This window comes from Papaver somniferum, chromosome 11 (assembly GCF_003573695.1).
Source record: "Papaver somniferum cultivar HN1 chromosome 11, ASM357369v1, whole genome shotgun sequence".
NCBI classification, from domain to species: domain Eukaryota; kingdom Viridiplantae; phylum Streptophyta; class Magnoliopsida; order Ranunculales; family Papaveraceae; genus Papaver; species Papaver somniferum.
The window spans coordinates 72,925,508-72,937,604 of NC_039368.1; the positions used below are offsets into that span (position 1 = coordinate 72,925,508).

At 38.9% G+C, this 12,097-nt stretch overlaps 1 protein-coding gene across 1 annotated transcript; it reads left to right on the forward strand.

The window, feature by feature from the left end:
- The first annotated feature begins 3,498 nt into the window (after positions 1–3,498).
- LOC113321929 (mitogen-activated protein kinase 3-like) lies at positions 3,499–7,313 on the forward strand. The gene is made up of 6 exons (XM_026569896.1): positions 3,499–3,836; positions 3,938–4,067; positions 4,857–4,994; positions 5,114–5,446; positions 5,552–5,735; positions 6,793–7,313. The coding sequence occupies exons 1-6, from the start codon at positions 3,658–3,660 to the stop codon at positions 6,966–6,968; spliced, it is 1,140 nt and encodes a 379-aa protein (XP_026425681.1). The 5' UTR covers positions 3,499–3,657; the 3' UTR covers positions 6,969–7,313.
- The last annotated feature ends 4,784 nt before the right edge of the window (positions 7,314–12,097 follow it).

Consider the following 12,097-nt stretch of genomic DNA (forward strand, 5'->3'; position numbering starts at 1 on the left):
AAATTATCGAGGTACCTTTTTTTTATGTAAATGTCATGCTCCACGGCAGAGCCCTCGGTACTGACTGGCATCATCTCTACACAAGCCAGCCACGCATGCTAGCCAAACGTGCCAATCACGCGTGCCACATATTTTAAACTAGGGTTTCGACACGCTAAACCCTAATAGCCATATCTCCGCGCCAAAGGCATGCCAACCACGCCAGCCGCACCACCGTCCCAATGACATGCCATGCCAGCCACAAATGCGCACCAATGGTATGCCATGCCAGCCACATCTCCGCGCCAAAGGAATGCCAACCATGCCAGCCGCACCACCGTGCCAATGGCATGCCATGCCAGCCGCACCACCGTGCCAATGGCATGCCATGCCAGCCACATCTCCGCGCCAAAGGCATGCAAACCATGCCAGACGCTCCACCGTGCCAATGGCATGCCATGCTAGCCACATCTCAGCGCCAAAGGCATGCCAACCATGCCATCCGCACCACTGTGCCAATGGCATTCCATGCCAGCCACAACCCCGTGCCAAAGGCATACCAACCATGCCAACCGCACCATAATGCCAATGGCATGCCATGCCAGCCACACCTCCGCACCAAAGCCATGTCGCTGGCTACCAAACGAAGGATTGCAATAATCGACGGCTACCCTTCCTTCTGAGATGCAAATCTCAGCAGTCCAAGTTCGCCACCAAACGCGTGGCAACTTTTGGCCCAATGCCAAGCCCTAATTTTGGCCGCGCCTAAACTGTGCCAAAACCCTAATTTTGGCCGCGCCTAAAACTATGCCAAAATCCTAGCTTGATCGCGCCTAAAGCATACCAAATCCATGCCGGCCATGTCTCCATGCCGCTGGCTACCAAACGAAGGGTTGCAACAATCAACGGCTACCATTCCTTCTGAGATGCAAATCTCAGCCGTCCAAGTTCGCCACCAAACGCGTGACAACTTTTGGCCCAATGCCAAGCCCTAATTTTGGCCGCGCCTAAACTATGCCAAGCCCTAATTTTGGCCGCGCCTAAACTATGCCAAGCCCTAATTTTGGCCGCGCCTAAACTATGCCAAAACCCTAATTTTGGCCGCGCCTAAAACTATGCCAAAATCCTAGCTTGCCCGCGCCTAAACCATGCCAAAGCCACGTCGGCCACGCCTCCATGTCGCTGGCTGCCAAAACGGAAGGTTGCAACAATCAACGGCTACCCTTCCCTCTGAGATGCAAATCTCAGCCGTACAAACTTGCCACCAAACGACTTGTGGCAATCTCTTGGCTACGGTGCCAACTCTTGGCCATGGTGCCAAAACCCTAACTTGGCCACGGTGTCAAAGCCCTAATTTGGACACGCTAAAGCCATGTCGGCCATGCCTCCATGCCGCTGGCTACCATATCCTTCCTTCTGATATGCAGATCTCAGCCATACAAACTTTCCACCAAACGACTTGTGGCAACCTTTGGCTACGATGCCAACCCTTTGGCCACGTCACATACTTAGCTATGCCAATTCTTTGGTCACGGTACCAAACCCTAATTATCCACGCCAAGAGCATGCGCAAGCCATGCCAACACCATGGTCGCGCCACTGGCTACCAACGGAAGGTAACCACAATCAACGACTAACCTTCCTCTCAAGATGCAAAATCTCGACCGTCGAAGGTCACCACCGAGCCGGCAAGCCTCCTAAGCTCAACTTGCCAAACAATAGCAACATGCTACACAAAACACTCGAGACATCGAAACATGTCACAAACTGGGGGATGCTCATCAGGGTATTGGTCTGGCGGTTTACAGCTTGCGGCGTACAGTACGCTCGTTACAAGAAAGTGTCATAAGAGTGAGGCGGTTAGTAAATACAAGATGTAATGGTGAAACGTTTCCTTCATTACGGAAACATCAATTCCAGGCGTTACCCGTTACCGCTTTCTTCCATTTACTCAACCGTTTCCACTTCTTACGAGATCAGGGTAGGTTTGGTTGCGACTTGTATAAATAGGCCTCACCTATTTCCACCAAAGAACAAGTTTTGGTCAGGAGAGTACAACACTCAGAAATCACTTGCTAGCTTTCCCATCTGTTAGCTTTCCACTTTCTGATACAAATCGTCAAACAACTACTCTTCCCGAATTAACTATTCTGGTCTCAACACTCTTTTCGCTTCCCTCCCTATACCAACCCTTCTCCTTCACTTTGTGACCGAAACAAGTCTGGAACGACCATTTCTTGGTTTAGGCCGGATTTGTAAAGATTGATCTCTCGAATCAAAGTACTCTCTTGCAGTACATTATTTAAGATTTAGACTCGTTTCTCACCCACACACTCGAAATTACCAAAATCAGCAGAAACTGTTTTCACCCTCAAACAAGTCCAAAAACTTAAAGCTTTTTAATTTTAAGGCTTTATCCTTTAATCTAGTCAATAGATCATATAATTTCTTATGAGCTAGCATTTCTAGAATGTGTAATAGAAGTATCATCAACTCCAGATGGTCTGGCGAAAACTTATCCTTTTTGATTCAGGAATTCTCCAATAATCCTGATTATAACTGGATCATGTATTATCCTAACTATATTGTTTAAAGTATAGGTAGGGATGTGTTCTATTTTTTGATAAAAAAAAAGTTCAATCTTGAATTAAGTTAACTCATTACCTATTTAGGATTAAAATTATCCGATATTAGATTAACGCTAATGTTACTATGGACGTGCTAAATTCATCTACCTTTTCATGCATCGTAATGATTAGGAACAGTCGCTAATATGCGATGCCCAAAACCTATGTTACTAAATACTCATTTAAGTGATTAATGATTTTGGTTTACTGATTACTTTGTATGCGGAAACCAAAATTATAACAGTAATGGTTAATATCTAAAGTTTAAAGAAAGATGATATATCGTTGTTATACGTTTTTGTCCCCATAATCCCTCCAAAGCCCTCATCGCATACCAAGTTCATCTTCTTTGATAGTTCTCAAGAAGTATTCAAATCACATAGAAAACTCATGGTTCGCGATTGAGTTTAGATTTTTCTTCGTTGACGGACATGATACTAATTTCCTGACTATTTAGGGGGAATATGGAATAAATCTAACTAAATATAAGGGTGTAATACAAAAATAATATAATAATATAAGGGCCTAATATAATAAATATATTTTAATTTCTAAATTTAATCTCGAGATCTGAACATATCATGCGGAAGGGCTATAAAGTGCATCTTTACACAAACTGTCACCAGGGTGACACGTCACAGCAGGACTCTGTTAAGTTTCAATACCGGATTGTGAGAACAGAGTAATCCATTATTGAGTCAAGCTTGGCTTACTATGTACTGTGCGATGATTGGATCGGATAATCAATGACCAACTGCCTAACAAACAATACTGTATATCCTTTTCTTGTCTTGATTCTCAAATTTCCTTTTCAATTACAATGTAACGGTTCAATAAGTTAGTCGTTGAATTTATAAACCAATAATACCCATTAGATTCAGGGCGGCGCTAACGTCAACCGTCCATTCCCATCTTTAACGCGTTTCCCTCGTTTTACTCCCCATAAAACTTCATCTCACTAAGTCAAGTCCTACAGATAAAGAAGTATACAATTTGTCTAAAGAGACACTGCGAAGAGATAATTTTGTTTGTTTCATCTTCAATAGCTTTAATGGCAGATATTCCTCAAAACCCAGATAACGCTAATAACCCACCAGCTGATTTTCCAGCAATTTTAACTCATGGAGGTCGATTTGTTCAGTATAATATCTTTGGTAATTTGTTTGAGATCACTATCAAGTATCGTCCTCCGATTATGCCCATCGGTCGTGGTGCTTATGGAATCGTATGGTAATTTTTCATATCTTGATTAGCACCAACTGATTCTGTGATAATTTTTTTTTGTTTAAATTGAGTTGACTTTAATAATTTAATTTTGTTTTGGTTTTTAGTTCTGTATTGAATTCAGAGACAAATGAAATGGTTGCGATTAAGAAGATTGCTAATGCATTTGACAATTACATGGATGCTAAAAGAACTTTAAGGGAGATTAAACTTCTTCAGCATTTGGATCATGAGAATGTATGCTATTAATCTTAACTTCCTTTTTCTTTTTTTTAATCAAACTCGGTATGTTATTTTTCTCTGCTGATTTTGAATGTGTGGAGATAATTTGTTAATATGACTAAGAATTTGAGCTTATCCTTGGTATTATTTTATTTTTTTTTTAATTTTGTTTGCTGAAGTAAACACAAATCTGAAATGGGTGTTTTAGGGTTTTGAAGAAGTCATTTTGGTCTCAGGTTTTATAATTCTGTGGTGTTCCATTTGCATCTGTCGGGGGGACTTGGGTATGACTTCAGTGAGGAGACACTATCTATTCTGCAATTCTTAATTGGCGCACAAAAATTGTTACAATCTCAACTGGGCATATACTTTTCTCAAGAAATCAAGTGAACTCCAAATTGTAATAGAGGCAACTAGATTGAACTCCAAATTGCAATAGAGGCAACTAGGTTTTTCTGTTCCATCAACGTAGGTGTTTTTTGTTTACGTTACAAGAATATAATCTATTCTTCATATTGGATTCTACAATTTGAGTGCACTTTTTCAGCATTAAACTAGATTTCATAACTTGACAAGTGTGAGTTTAAAAACTTTTCCTGGAATATAACTTTCTTTGTAGTTACTGTATCTGAGTAGACAGCAATGAGCTCCCTGCGAACTGAATTTTCTTCTTCGTTTTGGTGTATGAAATGAGATGCTTGTGGACACACTCACATCCAAATAAAGGGCTAAGATGAACATTTTCTTCTATATGCGGATGCTTGTCGAATTTAACTTGGGTTGAATTTTGTGTATGTTAAATAGGTTATTGGTATTAGAGATGTTATTCCACCACCAATACCAGGAGCATTTTCTGATGTTTACATAGCCACTGAACTCATGGACAGTGACCTCCATCAAATAATTCGCTCTAACCAAGGTTTATCGGAGGAACACAGCCAGGTAACTGACAGCTTCTATCCCAAATTCATAATACTAAAAACCTATAACTTTATGAACTTGTTTTGGTAGTTTAATAGGCTAATACCTAATATTTGGTTCCTTCTTCAATTGTTGTGCAGTATTTCTTGTACCAGATTCTTCGTGGTTTGAAGTATATTCATTCCGCCAATGTTATTCATAGGGATTTAAAACCGAGCAACCTTTTGCTAAATGCAAACTGTGACTTAAAGATTTGTGATTTTGGTTTGGCCCGCCCTACTTCGGAAAATGAATTTATGACCGAGTATGTTGTCACTAGATGGTATAGAGCACCAGAGTTGTTGCTCAATTCTTCAGATTATACTGCTGCAATTGATGTGTGGTCAGTGGGATGTATCTTTATGGAGCTGATGAATAGAAGACCACTATTTGCGGGTAGGGATCATGTACATCAGCTGCGGTTACTTACTGAGGTAAGATGATAAGTTGTACCGTATTGAACTTGGCATTCAGGGTCTCAATCAATTCTTGTTGGTGTTCAACAAAGGTTATCTTACACATGGTTATTGACACTGTAGCTCCTCGGCACACCTACTGAAGCTGATCTAGGTTTTGTTCGGAGTGATGATGCAAGAAGGTATCTCCAACAGCTACCACCACATCCTCGCCAACCTTTTGCAATGATTTTCCCACACGTTAACCCTGTTGCCATTGATCTCATTGAAAAAATGTTGACATTTGACCCTACAAGAAGAATCACAGGTACATTATTTCATGCCTCAGTCATCCATTTTTACGAGTGTTAGATAATTATCTTTCAACCCTGAACTCAATATTCAGTATATGACTTCCTTATTGCCTGTGTATGCATGTACATTTAAGATTGACTAATTTCGTCTTAGTATCACCGCTCTCTTCCTACTAGAACTTCCCTAAGATTCTTCCCAATTGTTAGTATATTTATCGAGCCTTATTATTATAATCGTCCAAATAAACTCTTATCTATATTTGGTGGGTAATCATGATCCCTCACTCAATTTAAAGCCACAGCTATGAGTTTGGTCCTTGGAAAAAGATTTTTCTCTCTTATTAGACCAGCTATTTTGCTAATACGTCCTATTTTACCGGAGATTTCTAAAGTGAACTATTGATGTCCATGGACAGAATGGATATGTAACCTATATATGTAGAACTCTGTTTCCATAGGGTAATCTGTCTTAGGAAGAGACAAAATTAGAAATCTGTGGGCTAACTAGAAACACTCCTAAACTCTTACGATCAGTTAAAATCTAATTTTTTTCGCTTAAACCATATATGGACACTGCTGTTTGTCTGACAGAATGGTTTAACTGGAGTTAGTGTCCTGTTGAACTTGTGGTTGTGATACACAATCGAGAAAAATACGGACTGGAGCCTTAGATTATTTGTCATATTTAGGTGCAGGGCTGTGCTTGAGGTATTTTGGTAAGAGCGTGTCAGACTTGGAATATTTTTAATGCCATAACTTCTTTTAGCAGCCATTTGAAGCTTCCAATGGATGTTTTTTTTTTTTTGCTCTTTCTCAGTCTACCATGTGTTGGGCCCATTCGATATATGATCAAACAATTGTGATTGTGGTCCTTGTGGAGGTTATATGCCAAATGATGCCACACTATTTCCCAACGGAAGCACTTGGTCTTCTTGTACAACTATCTTTTATGTCATACCGTGCATCATTTGTTATACTTAAAGTCTTATATGGAAAACCCTTTCTGGTTTCAACTTGGTGCACTTTTTAATTCTCATTATGAATATTGAAAATGTATTTTCATGGATGCAGTTGAAGAAGCTTTGGCTCATCCTTACCTTGAAAGGTTACACGATATAGCCGATGAACCAGTTTGTTCAGTCCCTTTCTCTTTTGAATTTGAACAACAAGTCCTCACAGAAGAGCAGATAAAGGAGATGATATACAGAGAATCCGTGGCATTTAATCCAGAGTATTTACATAGGTAAATCTGTTTTGTTTCGAGCATTGTTAATGACTATAACCTTGAAAAGAATATTAATTCATGTGGTGCAAATGATTCGTTCATTATAAAATATTGCAACCAGTTGAACAAACACTATCAAATGAAGTATCTAAACGAATTTTCTATTTCGATTGATTCCTTTTCCTGTAAGATCTTTTAGATGAGATCCTCTATAGTGTTCGGGAACTTCTGATAGTTGTATTTTATTATGTACATGTAATACAGGCCGCCTGAGCCTGTTACCTATAGTAAATATGTTCATTTGTGAAAAAGTTCCTTGATTGTTAAGTATTTCCTGTATAAGTTTGATTCTTAAATAAATTCTCTGGCTGATGTGTGTAAAGTTAGTACAAAAATTTGATTTCGATTATGACAACCAAATGATCTGTTTATAGTAAACTATAGGTGAAACCCTAGATCGTACGTCCCCAGAATCATCAGATTGTTTGATTTTAATGTTTATATAATTCATATATGGGTTATATAAGATGCTTAGACACTAAGAAAAGTTGTAAAAAGAGAGCTTTTGCATGGAGAAAAACAGAGGATACCGAACTGTGTGATTCCATTCCCAACTACAACTAGATGTTTTGGGTGGGGATGCAAAAGAAAAGCGAAAGACAAAGGAAAAAGAAAAAAAAAGGCCTTTGATAAAAGTCATGCTTAAACAACCAAAAACAATTGTCAACTTTGTTGAAGTTTTAGATGATTTTTTCTTTCTGATTAAAAGTTGCCATAACCAAAATATAATGTATGAACACATAGAACCCTCTCCTTGCTTGTAAAGGTTGTCATTACCACCACGCCTAGTTTCATCAGTTTATGGTCTTAAGAGAGTCTCTTAACTTTTTTGATGACGACTCAGTGCTATGCGATTCTGTAGGATTTTTCGCAGGCAATGCCAAACTTTGTTTTGACGCGGTTGACATCGAGCTAATGGGTTTTACCTCGTAAGTCTTCCTTATATCAATTGAGATGAGGAAGGATCACGATTCACATATAAAGTGTGCCGCCCCTCATCAGACCTGGTATAAATAACCTGGCTTGATTGGGATATACCCAGATTAATTGGAGTATACCCAACGAGACAAAATAAGGTCATTTTGAAGTAAAACAGAAAGCCCCTTAACCATATATTTTCAAAATGGCTAAAATGCCCCCACAATGATTAGCACTAATTTAATTGAAACGATTAGATTAGTTAGCTGATTTATAAGTTGGGTTTTAGAAATAATTTAGAGAGAGAAGTAGAATGAAGTAGTATAGGAAGTTTTGGGTGGGTGGGTGGGGGGGTTAGGGTTTTTATGAAATTTGTGATATGAGTGATTCTAATCCTGATTTTGAAGTGGGGGAGTGTTCTAACTTTCCTCCTACATATGAGTACTTGTATGATGATGTACCAAATCATGATCAAATGGATTATATGCATGATCCTCACTTTTATTTTCCTCAAACTCAAGATGGGTATGGAAGTGATGAACGTCTTGAGCCAAACATAGAATCCAATGACCCAGAAGAAGAGAATGGATCTGCAAGTAATCAGGAAGACAACTTACGTGGTGAAGATTGTGATTTTTCCGTGCAAATGATCGATTTTGGTGTTTTTTTCACTTTTGCTGCTCAGTGTCGGCTAGGTCAACGATTATCGACCCTGCCGACTATAAGAGCCGGCGTGGTTTTCGTTTAAATAATGCTCCGACTTTTCATGAGCAGTGTTTAGTCGGCAAGGTCGAAAATATGAACCCTGCCGACTACCAGATTTTTTGCAACACAGGTGACGTTATTTGAAACATGTTTAAGCCAGCATTGTAGTGGATACAGACCCTGCCGACTGTAAATTGGCCGGCATTTTTTTATATTTCGACCATGCCGGCTGCTATTTAGTCGGCGTTGTTTATTATATCGACCTTGCCGACTTTTGTAGTACATATCAACTAACTTGTGATGTTTTGTAGATTGTATTGGTACCGATGACGGATCAGCCTCAAGCTCACAATGTTAGGGGTCCTGATACTTCCGCACATTATGCTAATGATTTGAAATGGAAGGAAAGAGACGACGCGGTCAATTGGATCGTTGAGAAATCAGAAGAGAAGATGTGTGTTCTAGTGAAAAAGTGGGAATTGAATAAATATCCCTTGTTTTGAAGGGATTCACAAATATCCTTATTACACAATAAATATATCCCTCTCCATCTATAAATCCATCATGGATCCATTAAGGTTTTGCTTCTTTCCATATTTACCCATTCTCTTTCAATAAGGCTCCGAAGAAAATCGTTTTTTTTTTATTACTTTCATTATTCCAGATCTAAACTTTCTTTCTTCTTCTTCTCTCCATATAACAGCCGCCACCACCATCACCATCACCGGCTCCAACTTTTTTTCGCCGCCGTTAAGAAATCTATATTAGCAATGAAAGTAAATGATTTTTCAATTGTGTTTCATAAATCTCAAGTTGATAAAGATGGTGGATGTGGTGGCGGTAGTAGAGGAAGATATCAACTATCAAATTTATGTCTTTCTCGATTGAGAGAGAGATGAAGATTTTCGTTTGAAATCATATTTCATTATCAATCATCATCAACAATTTATCTTTTTTCTCCCTTTATTATGATTTCAGTATCAGTTAAACATTCGGAGATTAACAATTCTAACTTCTAAGTTTCAAATTTGGGAATTTTGGGTTGATACAGAAATCAAAACCATAGGAACTCCACGGACATAAAGCAACTTGATCGGGTTAGTATAAAAAACCCTAAAAATCTCAATTTGATTTGAATCTCGCATAACTTGGATATGATGTTATGATGAACTACAAATTAAATATCTGAAACATAGGTATTTATTATTGGATTTCAGTATTAATATTAGTATGTATCATGGTTTTTCCAAATTCAGCGATGGCGGTGGTGTTTTTTAATTAATATTGGTGGTTCTGGATGTTTTTGGTGATGTTGGTGGTGGAGTTTGAGTGTGATTGTGATTGTAGTGGAGATTGGATGTGATGTTGGTTGCATTTGTTGATCGTGTTCCAGGTATAGCAATTGTCCTTTCAGTAAACCTACTTAATTCAGTTTTTACGGGATCAACTACTGTTGTTGATCCAATTTATGGGATCAACTGCTATTGTTGACCCAATTTTTTATGGGATCAACTACGGTTGTTGATCCATTTATGGGATCAGCTCCTGTTGTTGACCCAATTTTTTATGGGATCAACTACTGTTGTTGATCCTTTCAACTCCTATTGTTGACAATATTTCCTTGGATAAGTATAATCATGCTTGTAGTTTAAATCATGTAAATTTCTTCCAATGTTGAACTTGTGGTGCAATGGTAGCATGACTGACTCCATGTCAGATGATGCGTGTTCGACTCACGTCAAGTTCACTCCGTTTACATGGATCAACTACCATTGTTGATCCCCTAAATTAGATAAACTTCTATTGTTGATCCTTTTTTTTGGATCAACTACCATTATTGATCCCCTAAATTGGATCAACTTCTACTGTTGGTTCTATTTTTATTTGGATCAACTACTGTTGTTGATACAAAAATATCTGAACCAGTGGTGGCGACGACGGCGGAGGCGGTGGCGGTGGCGGCGGACTAGTGGTGATGGCGGGGACGTACTAGTAGTGGTGGTGGAATATTAGTGGTGGTGGCGGTTGGTAGGTGGTGGTCGTTGAACAATGGTGGTGGAGTGGTAGTTGAATGTTGGTGGTGGTGGTGCTAGTGGTGGTGGTGAAGTGGTAGTGGAAGAAATTTGTTCCGTTTTGAAATAAAGAAAAATATGGGTGAGGGTATTAAGTTAATCTAATTTCAAATAGATAAGGTTATTAAAAAGTATGGATATATTTATTTTTGTATAAGGATATATTTGTAGGGTGTTAAAACTACCCAGTGAAAAACACCCAACAAAAAGATACGCGGTTTGAAATGGTATGCGAGTGTAATGGGTCATCGGATGCAAGTCACAAGAGAAAGGGTTATGTGTATGATAAGAAGACGACGAGGGTCTACAAGACGAAGTCAAAGAAGTATGGATGCCCATTCAAGATTATTTTTGGGAGGAACAAAGAAATCGATAACATGTGGAGAATGAGTAGAGTTGATGTTGGTTGGCATAACCATAAAGATCCGGAAAGTCTTGTTGGGCACTGCCAAGTTGCCAAGTTGAAACCGCACGAGTTCGAACAAGTAAGAACAAGTTGGGGAATTAAACCAAGCAAGCTCCTTAGTAAGTTCAAGAGGGATGACCCTGATAACCTTTCTTCATTGTCTATAATTTATGCGGCCAAGGCAACTATCAAAAGAATTGAATGGAATGGAATAAAGGTAATGGAAGAATCACAATGGTTGGCACACAAATACAACTACACGGTGAGGCACCATGAGTCATCGAAGGGTAAGGTGGATCGTATTTTTCTTGCACATCCCGATATGATTCAATTGGGCCGGTGCTTTTACCAAGTTTTGTTCATAGATTGCACTTATAAGATGAATAGGTATAACATGCCTTTGTTGAACAGTGTATGACAAACCTCGAATAAGCAATCGTTCACGATGGCATGGTGTTTTATGGATCGTGAGAAGTATGATAGATATATTTGGGCATTGGAAACTTTGAAGCTTCTCTACCACGAAGACGAGACTCCCGGGGTTGTAGTGACCGACAACGAGCAAGCAATAATGAATGCCAAGGTCGAGCTTAAAAACCATGCCGATTTAGTAAAACTCTAATATTTGTTTAAAACTGCACGAAAAAGAATAAGTTCTAAAGCAACTGAAACGAAAAATTAACATAAGTCAGGTCTAAAACTACAATTTAAAAGTTCAAAACATAATGTACGAGTTCAAACCACAATCTAAGTTTCTAAACCAAGTGAAACATAATAAAATTTAAGAATTTCATGGATCCTTCTTCTTGTTGTTATCTTCCTCCACATCACTAGATTTTTCACCATCACTAGATTTTTCACCAGCATCAGCTTTTGCTTTTCCCTTATCTGGACCTACGTGGTCACCGGCCTCATTGTAATAGGGGTTCACTCCAGAAAAGTCACATGCCCTGAGAAAAGTTATTGGATCAACCTCCTCTTCTTCCTCCT

What these genes read in the sequence shown, in the direction of transcription:
- LOC113321929 (XM_026569896.1), top strand. Translation starts at nt 3,658, where the DNA reads ATGGCAGATATTCCTCAAAACCCAGATAACGCTAATAACCCACCAGCT. An exon ending in GGTGCTTATGGAATCGTATG is followed by an intron (nt 3,837 to 3,937) that starts GTAATTTTTCAT and finishes TTTGGTTTTTAG; the next exon opens with TTCTGTATTGAATTCAGAGA. An exon ending in CCCTACAAGAAGAATCACAG is followed by an intron (nt 5,736 to 6,792) that starts GTACATTATTTC and finishes TCATGGATGCAG; the next exon opens with TTGAAGAAGCTTTGGCTCAT.